The sequence below is a fragment of the Pogona vitticeps genome, chromosome 5, assembly GCF_051106095.1.
Source record: "Pogona vitticeps strain Pit_001003342236 chromosome 5, PviZW2.1, whole genome shotgun sequence".
Taxonomy (NCBI): domain Eukaryota; kingdom Metazoa; phylum Chordata; class Lepidosauria; order Squamata; family Agamidae; genus Pogona; species Pogona vitticeps.
Genome location: NC_135787.1, coordinates 65319779 through 65335179, shown reverse-complemented (window position 1 = coordinate 65335179; position 15401 = coordinate 65319779). Strand labels below are relative to the sequence as shown.

At 39.2% G+C, this 15401-nt stretch overlaps 1 protein-coding gene across 2 annotated transcripts in view; it reads left to right on the top strand.

Annotated features, from left to right (window-relative positions):
* Positions 1 to 15401, top strand: part of SLC7A2 (solute carrier family 7 member 2) — an 81905-nt gene that overhangs the window by 46376 nt on the left and 20128 nt on the right. For both annotated transcript variants that reach the window (XM_078394641.1, XM_078394640.1), the window contains exons 2-6: positions 5091 to 5215; positions 7464 to 7854; positions 10236 to 10391; positions 11646 to 11811; positions 12884 to 13020. In XM_078394641.1, coding sequence (XP_078250767.1) covers positions 7479 to 7854; positions 10236 to 10391; positions 11646 to 11811; positions 12884 to 13020 — 835 coding nt within the window. In that variant the 5' untranslated portion in view covers positions 5091 to 5215; positions 7464 to 7478. The remainder of the gene's footprint in view (positions 1 to 5090; positions 5216 to 7463; positions 7855 to 10235; positions 10392 to 11645; positions 11812 to 12883; positions 13021 to 15401) is intronic.

Below are 15401 nucleotides of genomic sequence, written 5' to 3'. Positions count from 1 at the left end.
CCATGTTTACGTAATTGCCCAGCTTTTAACTTAATGGGAGGCTTTGAGAAGAGTGGCCATGCGTGCCTGAATATCTGTCATTCAATATGGTATTAGAATATTAGAATGTTGGGTTTGGAGTAAAGAACCCTGAATAAAATACTAATTGCATGATGTTTGCTGTGTGGCTGACCTAGGTCTATTCATACCTTTCAGCCTACACATGCATCTTGAATACCTTGCAGATTCCTGTGATTTCATAATTTGGAGTGGGAACCTGGTACTATTGTCTACAGAAAGCATAGTGGTATTACAGTAGTATGACAAAATCTGGTATATAAGACTTTTGGAAAAGCTAACTGGTTAAGTCCAGGCGCTCTACAGAAGTGGTGACAGCACACAGTTTTACAAAACCTGATACCCATTTATAGAATCTGTGAACTCAAATGAAGAGGACACTTGTCCTTCATCGCATTCCGATATATGAAAGGACTTTAGCTGATCATAATGAGCTGACTTCTCTGCAATACGTGAGCCTCATCCTGTGGGCTTGCTTGTGAGTTTATTTTACGAGTTGAATGTTATGTGTATATGTCAATAGTAATAATAATAAAAAGCACAAAAAAAAAACCACCCACAAACCACCCTGTAGCATTAAAACAATTAAAATACATATTTTTTGCAATAATTATCACTGGAATATCCCAACCTTCCACAGAAATTATACTCAAGGCAGCTTACAATTTAAAAGGCAGACACAAAAACTGCCAATGAAAGGAACAGTAAGTTCGTTAAAATAGCAAAAATTTGAAACATTTCAAAAGCGGGAGTATTTAAAATAAAATGGGATCAAAATGGTTCTTGTTGTACAGATATTAATTTTGAGGGAGAGAAGAAGCTACAACTGCTCCCTTTCCTTCTGGCTTTACAAGTGTCCCCAGATGTGTGTGCAGCTTGGGAATGGGTAGAGGAGATCCCAACCCACAAAGTTGGGTTGACTCTTCTGCCTTCCCCAGGCTGTGAGTTGCCCGTGTACTCATGGTTGGTGTACTTTGCTTGATGTGCTTATGACAGCCAATGAAGGAACAACTTAAAGTGGTGAACTGCTTGTGTTGCACTTGTTAAAAGTAAAGAAAGAGTTAAGAAATCATTGGCTTGGGTAAACTTCAGCTTGCAAAAGAAGAATATAAAGTTCTCTGAAGGCAATTCTTGTTGAGATTAGATGAGGAAAAGGATGTTTGTGGATTCTCACTGTTGACTCTGCTCTGCTGCTCTAAATTCTATTCTCCTGCATTTATGGAGCCTTGATGACGTTGCAAGAGTCTTATCTTCCCATGTCCACAAATAGTGATGATCAAGTGTACCCCTGCTCCATGTGATGCAGTCTACACTGGGATGACATGATGTACGTTAAACGTTTCCTAGATTAGCTTTTCTCTCCACCTGACACAACTGATGTTTAAACCAACACAGTTTTGTAAGACAGTGCATCCAGACAGTTCTATTTGGTGGCCTGTTTTGAGTGCTTCTCTCCTCCCCCCTCCATCCCTAGCCTCTCAACTACACAACAGGAATACAATACTCACATTTCTTTTGGGGTAAAAAGGGCCACAGTTTTATTGCAGAAGTGGTCTCTGGCCAGTATTGGGGGATCGGATCCAGTGTATTGAGAGGCCCAAGTGCTACCTGATACCGACCACCATTTGCTTCAGCAGACACAATTCTACTGGTTGTAGCTGTGTTCTGGAAACCACACTGGCATATGCCACTCCATGATTCTTGGACACTGACAGCAGGAGTTGGGCCAGTGGCCCTGGAACTGGGCCAGACCATGACCCTGCACCAATCTCCCTCCCTGTATGGGGAAGTTTATTGGGTTTGGAGTCTTCACCCTTAAACCATCTGGATCTAACACCCGGTGCCCCAAACTGCCGCTAGAGCTGGGCCTTGCTCAGCTCTCGCCAGAGAACTCCAGCTGCAACCAATCTGTTAACGGTTGTGCTGATATCATGCAGCTGACATTGTTCCTACAATTAGATAAGTGGACACCACCAGCCTGAAAGAGGTGTGAGCCTTTAAATGAATTATCCGGGTGTTTAATCCAGTGTCTACCCCAGGACACAACGAGCTGGCTAATAGACCCAGTAACCCGTTGCCTCACAATATCCACCTTCCCTGCATCCCTTGCCCGGTGCTACTTCGGCCTATTCTGGAGGTCCGACCACATGTTTTATATCATGGGATAGTGGAGGTGCTGTCCTGAAGTGCTGGAGGCAGCATCTTGCTCTGCCCAGTGTATAATGCTGTGGCCAACAAGCCATATGCTGCCCACCGGACCTGTTGATAGAACTGAAAAAGAGAAGCATCAGAATTATAGAGCGCAGACGTGGTTTTTATAAACCACCAGTTTCCATCAGCCAATTTGCTTTATTCATTCAGAGGGCATGCCTAGACCAGCTACGACTGTGGCTGCCATGCAGAAGGTATGAGTGGCAAAATTCTGGGTAGGTAGCTCACCTGTGCTACTGCTATCTCCAGTACTTCAAAAAACTGGCCGTGAGTTACTAGAGTGCCATCATTGTGGACCAGCAAGAGGCCATGCCCCTGAGGGCATTGCAGCAAGTAGGCCTTGGTTTCCTGGACTTGACAAAAGGATCCATCCTGCCTCAGTCTGAGGCAAAGAGTAGACTCCCAGTCAGTCTTTGAGTTTCTAAGACTTGGGACCACGGCCTTTCATTCTGGAAGGTGACATCTGTCTATTCACCATGGCCTCATTTCTTGATCCAGCTATTGGCTCGCCTGCCTTGAAGACCCCAAAGAAGGCTATCATGTATGCCGTCTTAAACAACACAGTCACTTCTGGTGACCACCATCCCCTGGTGAGCTGAGATGTCATAGCATAAAGGATGGTCAGGGTGATGAACTTTTTACCCTCTGGAGCCTGTGGCGTGGCTCTCTTGCATCCTGTCGGAGCTCACCTAATACAGAAGGTTCCACATGGGTCAGGGAAGCCATGTGCCTAACTTTTAAAAAAAAAAGGTAGTTGCAGCTGCATGGGAGATTCTTTGGCAGCATTTATATTTCTTTTTTTCTTCTATGATAGAAGAAAGAGAGGAGGTAGATAAATGTGCTTGGAAGAAAGGACTGAGAGCATAGCTAAATTGTACGATTCATAATACAGTAATTGTTTGCTGCTAAGTCAGTTTTGACTTATGGTGACCCTTCCCTGAGTTTTCTAGGTAGAGAATACTCAGAAGTGGTTTATCACTCTGTTCTTCTGAGGGCATCCTGAGAATATGTGTCTTGCCCAAGGCCATGCATGCTGCCTTTACTCACAGGAGGCAGAATGGGGAATCGAACTCCCAACATCTGGCTCCACAGCCAGATACCTAAGCCACTGAGCTATCCCTCACAGTTAGCCCATCAATAAGCAGAGCTCTCTTAAAAGAGTTTTAAAAAATGTTTATTCTAGCAGAAGGTTGCCTGAGTTTGCTATTTGAAAATTAGCTGTTGTTTAGTGATTGGTTACTGGAAGATAAACACAGGCTTCATTTTAAAGTCTGATTCCTCAATCAGATAGCTTTAGGGATTTTTTTTTATTTTTATTTTTTGCTTGGAAGAAAATTGTAATAGCAGGAAATATGAATTTAATGTAATGTTTGCATCAAAATAATTTAATGAGTTGGTGACAGAGAGAAAAATAATTTTGGTGGGTTTTTTTCCCTTGGGTTTTTTTATTTATAACCTATTTTTTCATTTTTTAAAAAAGTTGCCCAGGTTACTGAAAATAATTTTTATAACAAAAAGAAAAAGAATCTCCAAACAGTGGAGCAATACCATAATAAAACCTGATATCAGAACATTAAAAGAGCAGCTAATTAATATAAATAAACTAGTTTAGAAAATAAAGATTTAAACACAAAACAACGGGGAAAGTACTTCTCATTTTTGGCTCACAAAAAAATCATTTGGCAAACTGTCAATTTAAAGAAAGCAGTTTTGCCTCTTAGTGAAAGGTCATCAAGAAGGAACCTGCCCTTGGAATTGCATGCTTTTGTTCACTTGCGAAGGTGAAGGTGAACAAGGCATAATGAGCGTGACTTGTCCTTATCACGGCTGCTGTAGCAGCCTTATTGCACTTACAGTTCTGTTCTGCAGAGGAGGAGAATGCTAGTTTTGCACTGTTACATAATTTTAAGAGATGTATGCAGTCTTTTGTATAAGCAAGTACACCTGTGGGAGATTCTCAGATATGAGGGGTCTCTTATTATTTTATATGTCTGTGGTTTTATCATGATTTTAATTGACCATATTTGTATTTTAAACAATTGTGACGGCTTTTAGCTAATACAATAAACTTGACTGAAACTGACAAGTACACCTTGATTTCAGAAATGTTCTTAAGTATGCCCTGAATATTTGAAAATCATCTGAAAACTGCCCTGGATCAGAATTTGAAAAGGGTACTTTATTGGACAACCTCCAGCATCTTCCAGTCAGCAGGGTCAGGGACTGTGCTGGCAGGAGGATTTTCTGAGTTGTCCAAAGAAGTTTTTGAGCTCTGGCCAAGATATACTTATGTTCTTCCACAGCCATGCCAGTAACACTGTGTCAAATTTTCTTACGTTGTTTCCATTACTTAAAATTTGTTACCTGCCCTTGATTAATCTGGGTGCTCCCATACAGGCATGGGTATCTCTGCAAGGAAGTGACCCTCTGTAGTGGTATCGTTACTTAGAGCAGGAACTGCCCTTTCCCTCTGAGCGTGCATGTTATTTGTCAATACATAAAGCATTGCTTTGAGTCAGTTACTTATATCCCCAGACTGACACAATGCGTCATGTGTAAATAACATTTTCCCATACAGCTTTGAACTGGACTGGAGTGTATACCTTTAGCTCTTAGAAAGATATGTGCTCAGTGATTAAACGGGCTCCACGTACATTTATTTAACATATGTGCAATATGATCTTTAAAAAGATAAACAAACTACTGTGACTGCATAGCAAAATCCTTTTTGTGTGTGTGTGTGTGTGTGCGTGTGTGCCAAATAGGTGGGTAAGCTCAGTGTCACCCAATCACCTGTGGCTGTTTTTCCTCCACCCCTTCAGAGTAAGCAACTTCTCACCACCTCCTGCTTCCACTGCTTCAGCGAGATATCTGAGTAAATCCTCTTCAATCATTTGTTGCTACACTAAAGAGAGAGAGAATTCCATAGCCTGGATATTATTGTTGGGTGAGTAATGATTGAGCTGAAAATAAAGTTGGTATTATAGTAGGAGATTTATAAAACAAATTCCATGCTGAGCAAGCTTTGAATAGTGCGTGTTAAAGCTTTGAGTGGCTTTACTATAAATGGCTTAATAAGGACATTTTTCAGTCAAATAAGTTTTAAGTGGAAATGAGCTTTTGAATATGTAATGTATTACATACTTAAAAATGTAAAGACTCAAGTCTGGGTAGGTCTGATTTTCTGACAATACTTTGTAGATGTAAAAACACAAAACTAGCTGCATGCTTTGACAGAATGCAGAAAAATGGCAAGCAAATATGCAAGCACAAGACAGCAATCCGCTGCAGAAAGTCTAAATTACTTGGAATAACCCAATTGGATTAGATTATCCTGTAATTAAGATATTGAAGGGCACAATTGGAAAGGCTTAAATATTTTATGAAAAACTGCTTATAGGTTTTTTTTGGTATTTTGTAAATCTTAGTCAGCAGTTTTTCAGTGGACTGAGGTTAGACTCCCCAAAGTAAGTTATCCTGAACTCTGTGAAATCTCTTGTGGAACCATTTGTAAGGTTATGTAGTTAGAGATTTTTTCAGTGATAATTAATGGTCTAGGATTGTTACAAACAGCTTTGCAAAGTTGTAAGAAGGAAGATGACTTGATAATTGATCCTATTTCATGACATCTGGTTTGTCATCGTTTAGCCAAGGATTTGGAAGCTGCTTTTGAGTGGTAAGACTCTGTGCTGCTACTCACTGCCTCTGCATAGACTGGTGAATGTCACTTTATTTTGAGATAAATGCCAGCCGTTAACATTTTGCTAAACAAATTTTCTAGTACCTGACCACATTTTAAAAACATCTTTGAAACACCAATGAAATGGAGATGAACTCAATATAATTCTATATACAGAAAATGTGCAGTAAGCTGTCATGATTGTGAAGGGACAGCCATATGCTGAGCACTGTGGGATGTGTTCCAGTGGTCACAAAGCTTATAGAAAGTAGCAGGTTGTTCATTGATCCTTTATGTATGGCAATGTTTGGACATGACTGTCAAGGCTCCTGCTGTTGGCAGTTTTACAGATGTGAAGCTGGCGTTTTTTTTAAATTGGCTCTACTAGGCAGAGTGGACAGACTCCAGACTCAGGTTGTATTACCACACTGGGTTCAGCCATCCAGAGCCAGACACAGACTGGTAGTGTAAAGGCTGGAGTCAATTATTTGTTGCATCCCATGAATCATATCCTAGGATATATAGAAATTGTGTGTGTTGCTTGAGATCAGGTGTTATAGTGCAACATTCTAAAACAGTCTAACAAAGACCTGGTCAAATGCAACCGAGTAGCATTCCAGGAGTACTGAAACTGCTTCAGAGTAGCAAGACTGCCAAGTGCAAAGAGAAGAATGCATAACTTGTAAAGACACCCACACCCACCCACACCCCCAAATGGTGTGGAAGAGGGAAGAATAGCAGTTGAGAGGGGATGTTTTTAATGTAATTTTACTTGCTCTTGTTCAAATAGTGAGAATCAGATTTCCTTGGAAATCAAACACACATGGCAATCTGAATCCCTCGCAGATAAGTCAGAAGTGATCCTGAGATCTTTACCATTTAGATCTTGAGCTATCTTCTGTTGACAACATACTCTCCTTACTGAGGTCGTTGAGAACTCTGACTTACCATGCATGAGCAACATGCTGATGCATACCACTTAATCACTTTTGCTGCAGCAGGAACAAAAACACAGAACTTCACTCCATGGTTTGCTAATCATTTAATGCAACCATTCTTCACAGCATAACTGTCTGCCTGGTTTCGCTTTCTGCCTGAAAAGCTAAAGTTACCTAAACCTCTGAGCTATCTGGCAGTTCTAGTGGAATTTATGGTTTGCTAGTGGATTTTGTTTCGCTGAGATCCCTGGCTTACCATCTTGTAAAAATTCACCCAATATCACAAGCTACTCTGGGTACAGGCCCATTAGTTGTCAAGTTCTCCAAACATGATGTTCTCATCATTAAATTCCTCTTCGTTTTTGAAAATTGTAAGATCTGTAAATAGCTGTCCAAATAATGCATGTTAATCCTCAGTCTCTTTTAAACTGAGATTTATCTCTGAATGGTGTGAAACATATTTATCAACACTGGAAACTAATTTCCCTTTGATGTTTGTTCTCTTTGGCTACTGTAAATGTGAGGATCATAGAATTCTTAGAAATATTGGTAGTTTAGTAATCTCTCTAATTTTTCAGGCTCCTTTGTCCAAAATGAAAACCTGTGGACCATCTTTGTCATTTGTTCGGTGCCTTTTCCGGAGAAAAATTATCACTTCAGACAGCCTTGAAGATTCCAAATTATGTCGCTGTTTATCCACCATGGACCTTATTGCACTAGGAGTAGGAAGTACGCTGGGAGCTGGTGTTTATGTCCTTGCTGGAGAAGTTGCAAAAGCAAATTCTGGACCTAGTATTGTTGTTTCTTTCCTCATTGCTGCTTTAGCTTCTGTGATGGCAGGCCTTTGTTATGCAGAGTTTGGTGCTCGTGTTCCAAAGACTGGTTCTGCCTATTTATATACCTATGTCACCGTTGGTGAACTCTGGGCTTTTATCACTGGCTGGAATCTCATTTTGTCCTATGTTATAGGTGAGTTTGAAATATCTTCTATCTTTTTTGAAGATGCCATCAATAACAACCTGGTCAGCTTTGTGTCTTTAGTGACAATTACCTTGAGAAGTGTTGTGTGCATATGTGAGAGTGAAAGATCCTTGGGACATGCTTTTAACGTACATGACCTTTTTAGTAGCTATTGGCAGTGGTGGAAATAGGACAGTATCCAGTGGCCAGAAACATACGTGAGGGATAGACTTACTACAGACTGTAATTATGAGACATGAATGACATACACCCTAGGTGAAAGGCTCTTCAAGTTCACCTATAAGATATAGTAACAGCAGAAAGGAGATGAACCCAACAACTTGTATTAGGTACATAGGAAATTCTGTGAGTTTACAAGAATGAATAAAATCCACAGGTCTTGTACACAATGATTCACAAAAAAATAGTGAATCTCTGTCTTCTTCTTTCCCTTCAGTGCTAATGTCCCCACTTTACTCTTCATTACATTAACTTATACACAGATTGAAATCCAGTAGTAATTTACAACTAGAGTAGGCCCACTGAATCAGTGAAACTTACACAAAAGTTGACTCATCAAATCCTCACTAATTCAATGGCCTGAGTCTAGTTGTGATGTACTACAGAATTTTAGCCATAGTGTGGTGTTGTGTCTGCAATATTTCTTAACTAGGATTGTTCTCCTAAGTGGATTGCTAGTCTTGGTTAATAGAGACTCTTGGTGAGTATTAACCACAGTTTTAAAAAGCTGTGCCAACACTATATTGTGTTGAAGGCACAAGAAGAGGAAATTGGTGGTAAACTAGTATGCAAGCTTCTGATCCACTATTGATCTCTTACCCATGACTGAGTGACAGCAGTGGATTTTTCTGAATGATAATTTCTCACTCTTCAACATATTGGAAAGCTCTGTGGGAAAGGAAGAAATGGTTGACGGGACAGGGAACTAGATGGCCACTCCCAGGGATATCTGGATTTGGCTGAGTGACCTGCCTATAGGTGTCTACTGATAGCAGCCATGCTCTCTGATAGCATTATAGAAATGAAGCTTCAGATTTCTTCTGAGGACATTGCTTTCTTGAGCTAGAGGACTGGGCCTCTGATGTCCTGGCTATCATTCAGCAGACAGAGTATAGTCTCTAGAGGAATTTTTGTATACCTCCTGTTTCCAACTACTGTACTGTATTGTGTAATATTTGCCCTCTTGTGTTGTATTTGAAAAGAGAGGACCAAGGAGATGCATCTGAGGTCCAATCTGTGTGATGCTCCTCCTGCACAATTATAAAGTACTGTGTCAGCTCTGTCAGCTAGTAAACGAAGCTCCTGATTACTCCCAATGATCAATCATCAAATAAAAACAAGCTAGTTTACAATTTATGGAGCTGAAACTCATGATGGAATGAACAAATGTCCTTTACCACTTAAGGAGGCTGTGTCTAATTACAACATGAGTATCCTATATAATCTGGCCCTTACCAACTGTGTTATGTGCTGTCAACGTGATTCTGGGTTGTTCTGTCCTTTTAAGTGTAGTTTTTTTCACAAAAGGGGGAAAATAGAGAGAGAGGGAGAGACATCAAATTTATCTACTGTTTCCTTAAGGAGGCGAAGCAGGTTAGGTTACATGGAGGCATATTGTAATATTATAACATTACATCACCATCATCTAGGGTACTAAATTCACAGTGTGCCCCATATACAGTGGGGTCTTGACTTGAGAACTTAATCCATATTGGAAGGCGGTTCTCAAGTCAAAAAGTCTGTAAGTCAAGTCTCCATTGACCTACAGTGCATTGAAAACCGATTAATCCCGCAACAGGCCATTTTTGTTCCATTTTGGGTTTTTTCTGGTCTGTAAGTCAAATCTCAGTCTGCAAGTCAAACCTAAATTTTGCGTCCAGAGAAGTCTATAACTCAAAAAGTCTGTAAGTCAAGCCGTCTGTAAGTCAAGGGTCCACTGTATCCTATTATACCTGATGCTATTGTTACTTCAATACACCTTGGGATGTTCTTCCTATGAAATTGCTCAGCTGATAGCTAACTGTGTACTGTAAATTTAGTAAATTAACTATTCAGAGCATTAATTGTTATGATGTTTTTGTATTTCTCAAGCTGGACCTCTGCCACTGTTATATCCCAGTATTTTAGGGCATTTTAGATTTTTGTCTGTTATGGAGAGGGAGGAAGAGATTAAAACACCTAACGATATAATATACTAATGGACACAATACAGTATAATGTAGGACAGCCGATGTCTTAAATTGTTCATTGCAGAGATGCACAACCTTCTTTTTTTAAAAGTCGTATAAATACAGATGGGTTTTTCCTTAAAATAACAATGGTACCCATGTGATTCACAAAGTGTACAGTGTTTTGTTCATTTCTTTAAGGTACATCAAGTGTAGCAAGAGCATGGAGTGGTACCTTTGATGAACTCCTTGGGAAACAAATTGGTTACTTTTTTAAAGCTTACTTCAGAATGAATTATTCTGGTCTTGCCGAGTATCCAGATTTTTTTGCAGTCTGTCTTATATTGCTCCTAGCAGGTAAAAATATTTAACTTTTCTTTTTATTATTTTCTGTGTCATTTTCAATAAGTGAAAATGGTTGTAACTGTTTACGTATATTTCTTTACCTCCAGTGTTATTTATCTGTGATTGATACAGAGGGAACTTACTAAGGGCAGAAAATCTAGCTCTGATTTTTATACTGTTGACAGCTACAATGATTAATTAGATTCATTGAATCAAGGAGAGTTGCATCAGTATTGACTGAATACGTCTCATTCTTTCATTATCCTCATTGAGATTTAATTGATTTAATCACATGGGCCAGCTATTTTTGGGGGCCCTTGTTTAGCTTCTCAAATTAAATTCTGGAACCTCAGTGCAGCTGAGTTATGAGATAATATTCTTTATCTGGCCCTGAACAACATACATGCATTTACACACCTCTATTTCTACAAAACTAATTAGCTCGGTGAGTTAGGTATCTGACTGCAGAGCCAGAGGTTGGGAGCTGAGTTCCCCACTTTACATCCCAGATATTCTGGCAATATCTCTACAGGCTTTTTTTCTCAGCAAGTGATCACTGCTACAAACTTTGGCTCTTTGCTGTCGCATAGCACAATGCTTATGAAATTGCTGTCTCACTGAATCTGTGAACTAACCGTACCTGAATCAAAAAAAGAAAGAAAGACAAAAAGACAAAAAAGACAAAAAATGCCAAAACCATTACACCCTTTTACTGTTGCCTATTGCAAGAGTGTATTATTGCATATTGCACAGTAAAGGCTGTGATCCTTCGGCATTTTTAATTGTTTTGTCTTTTGTTTTGATTCAAGTAGGGCTAGTTCACAGACTTGGCAACCTAGCAATTTCATCAACGTTGCATTTCTGAAGCTGATGCCCAGGTGCCCTAAAATATGTGTTTTGCGATCCCTGCTTCAAGTTACATGTGTATATCTGTAATATATGATTACCACAAATCTCCTACCTCAAAAGTCATTTGCAGATGACACTGTGCATGTACACCCAGTGCAGACTTGTACAGGCAGTGGCAGAAATGTGGGTGTACCATGTGTGTGGACTATGAATTCAACTCTATGTAGAGAATTTCCAGCTTGCTCTGTATGTAGATTGGCCTTTTATGTATATACTATAAATAGGCAAAATATTTTGAAGCTGTAATAAACATATTGGAAATGATAGCAGTTATATCTTATATTAGAAGTGATAGCAGTTATACCTTTGTGATATGTAGTTGTGATGTAATTCATTAAAAACACTCTTGTTTTATAGGTCTGTTATCATTTGGGGTAAAAGAATCTGCATGGGTGAATAAAATCTTCACTGGGATTAACATCTTGGTCCTTCTCTTTGTCATGACTTCTGGCTTTGTGAAAGGAGATATTGGTAACTGGAAGAAAACTGAAGAATTTCTTATAAACTACACAATAGAGATAAAGTAATGTAGATTTTCACCCCTGTTCATTCTACTTCTCTTGCCCCTTTTGCTTTTTGTGGGGGAGGGGAGAATTCATATGTAGTACTAAATTGTGTTCAGCAGCAGCCATGCATTATTTATTTATTTAGAATGTTTTTACTCTGCCTTTCTCCTTAAAAGGACCCAAGGTGGCATAAGCAGAAAGAAACTCGTGCAAAGCTCTAAGCTTACAGTCTCTCCTCTCTCTCCTCCTCTCATGTAAACAGGATGAATAAACCAGAAGTCAGGTTAAGTTCAGTCCTCTCCTAGCTTGTTGTTACATAGAAACTAGAACTGTTGTTTTAAAAGAAATTCTAGTAAACTGCTGAGTATGTCCTGGTTTGCTCTGTCAGTATTTTTTATAAACTAGATTTATTTCAAACCACTATTTCTGATTTGCACATAACAAGGTAGGACTTTTCTAAAGGAAAACTCAATTCTAGTTTAAATGACTCTTCTGAAAGAAAGCTGAATTCTTGTTTATTTTGTCCTGCCAGTTGCATGAAAGGAAGCGAGGAGAAAACACGAACCCAGTGCTTTTCAAGGGCTTCTTTTTGTCCATATATAGAGTTCAGAACTATGATTTAGCACTGTGTGTGAATATTTATTTATTTTATTCATTTATTTAATTTATATGCCGCCCATTCTGCAACAGTCAATATTCAGAACCTGATACACAGGAACTTTATATCCAACCGTGACTACAAACAGCACTCAGAAAAATGCAGATTTATAATAGAACAGTATCCTGGTGCTATTGGGAAGGACTTTCACTCTTCAGTGACATTTTGGTCAGACGGTGGCTTTTAATGAATATTTTTAGGAGGCAAGACTGTATTCTGTATTCAGATCCTGTACATGTATGGTATTGCAGGGTCTTGTTATAATCCCCTTATAGTCACCACAAAAGAAGCTTGTTTTTCGTATAGTGTAAGGAGGGCTACGGGACCCCTGTGATTAAAAGTATATTGAAAAGTGTTTTATTGTTGCCTAGATTGCTTTATTAGGTGATACATATATAAAACTCTTGTAATAATTCAAATTGTGTTTTTAGAAATGTATCGTATTTTGAGAATGTAACAAGTGCATTTGGAGTTGGTGGTTTTATGCCATATGGCTTTACTGGAACGCTGGCTGGTGCTGCAACCTGCTTTTATGCTTTCATAGGATTTGATTGCATTGCAACAACTGGTAAGTTTTCTTCCTTTTTTGCTTTTCATTTTTAAATAATGATAATAATACTAATAATAGAATTGCAAAGCTGGAAGAGACCCTGTGGAACATCAAGTCCAGTCTCTATCAAGGAGACACAAAGGTTTTTATATTGAACTATTATAAGCCAACAAGCAAATTCAATTTATTGCTTTGGCTCACAAGCCGTGGAAAATTATATAATTAAAAAAAAAACCAGAATGAAATACAATGTAAAAAAAATATGAATCAAACTTCTGGTCAGATTTTAAAAATTTAACATAAAAATTCATCATACATATGCAAACAAACGTTAATACACTTAGTAATTTTAACTATAAAATACTAATTCAGTGACAGTGATTAGTATCAGTGATTAGTGGCAGATGATGCAGATTTTGTTTTTAAAGAGAATGGAAATAAACTTTTCCATTCAAACTGTGACAAATTTGTCCTTACCTGAAAGTAAGACTCTGAGTTTGTCTTAGTCAGATCTTCTAGGGGAATTGCTCCAAAATAGACCTCAGTATTTCCTAATAGAGGAAAATAATACAAAGGGAAAAACCAGAGATCTGTTCAAGAAAATTAGAGATATCAAAGGAACATTTTGTGCAAAGATGGACATAATAAAAGACAAAAATGTTAGGGACCTCACAGAAGCAGAAGACATCAAGAATAGGTGGCAAGAATAAACAGAGGAATTATACCAGAAAGATCTGGATGTCTTGGACAACCCAGATAGTGTGGTTGCTGACCTTGAGCCAGACATCTTGGAGAGTGAAGTCAAGTGGGCCTTAGAAAGTATAGCTAACAACAAGGCCAGTGGAGGTGATGGCATTCCAGTTGAACTATTTAAAATCTTAAAAGATGATGCTGTTAAGGTGCTACACTCAATATGCCAGCAAGTTTGGAAAACTCAGCACTGGCAAGAAGACTGGAAAAGATCAGCCTACATCCCAATTCCCAAGCAGGGCAGTGTCAAAGAATGCTCCAGCTACTGTACAATTGCACTCATTTCACACGCTAGCAAGGTTATGCTCAAAATCCTACAAAGAAGGCTTCAGTGGTATGTGGACCGAGAACTACGAGAAGTAACAGCTGGATTTCTAAGAGGCAGAGGAACTAGAGACCAAATTGCTAACATGCACTGGATTATGGAGAAAGCCAGAGCGTTCCAGAAAGACAGCTACTTCTGCTTCATTGACTACGCAAAAGCCTTTGACTGTGTGGACCACAGCAAACTATGGCAAGTTCTTAAAGAAATGGGAATGCCTGACCTATCTATCTCCTGAGAAATCTATATGTGGGACTGGAAGCAACAGTTAGAACAGGATATGGAACTACTGATTGGTTCAAAATTGGGAAAGGAGTCAGACAAGGCTGCATATTGTTTCCCTGTTTATTTAGCTAATATGTAGAATACATCGTGTGAAAGGCATGACTGGATGAATCCCAAACCGAAATTAAAATTGCTGGAAGAAATATCAACAACCTGAGATATGCATATGATACCACTCTGATGGCAGAAAGTGAGGAGGACTTAAAGAACCTTTTAATGACGGTGAAAGAGGAAAGCGCCAAAATGATCTGAAGCTCAACATCAAAAAAAACTAAGAACATCACCTCCTCACAAATAGAAGGGGAATATATGGAGGCAGTGACAGATTTTACGTTCTTGGGCTCCATGATCACTGCAGATGGTGACAGCATCCTTGAAATTAAAAAACATCTGCTTCTTGGGAGGAAAGTGATGACAAACCTAGACAGCATCTTAAAAAGCAGAGACATCACCTTGTCGACAAAGGTCCACATAGTCAAAGCTACGGTTTTTCCTGTCGTGATGTATGGAAGTGAGAGCTGGACCATAAAGAAAGCAGACCGCTGAAGAATTGATGCCTTTGAATTGTGGTGCTGGAGGAGACTCTTGAGAATCCCCTGGACTGCAAGGAGAACAAACCTATCAATTCTAAAGGAAATCAACCCTGAGTGTTCACTGGAAGGACAGATCCTGAAGCTGAGGCTCCAATACTTTGGCCATCTCATGAGAAGAGAGGACTCCCTAGAAAAGACCTTAATGTTGGGAAAGTGTGAGGGCAAGAGGAGAAGGGGATGACAGAGGACATGATGGTTGGACAGTGTCATTGAAGGTACCAACATTAATCTGACCAAATTCCGGGAGGCAGTGGAAGACAGGAGGACCTGGTGTGCTCTGGTCTATGGGGTCACAAAGAGTTGGACATAATTTAATGACTAAACAACAACAACAGTCTTGCACATTGCAAGGGACAGTAAAATATGACATGTACTAAATTCTCAATTGATTTTTGATCATAGGAGTAGACTCTTTCATTATATGGTATTCCTTCTCACTGACATTCTAA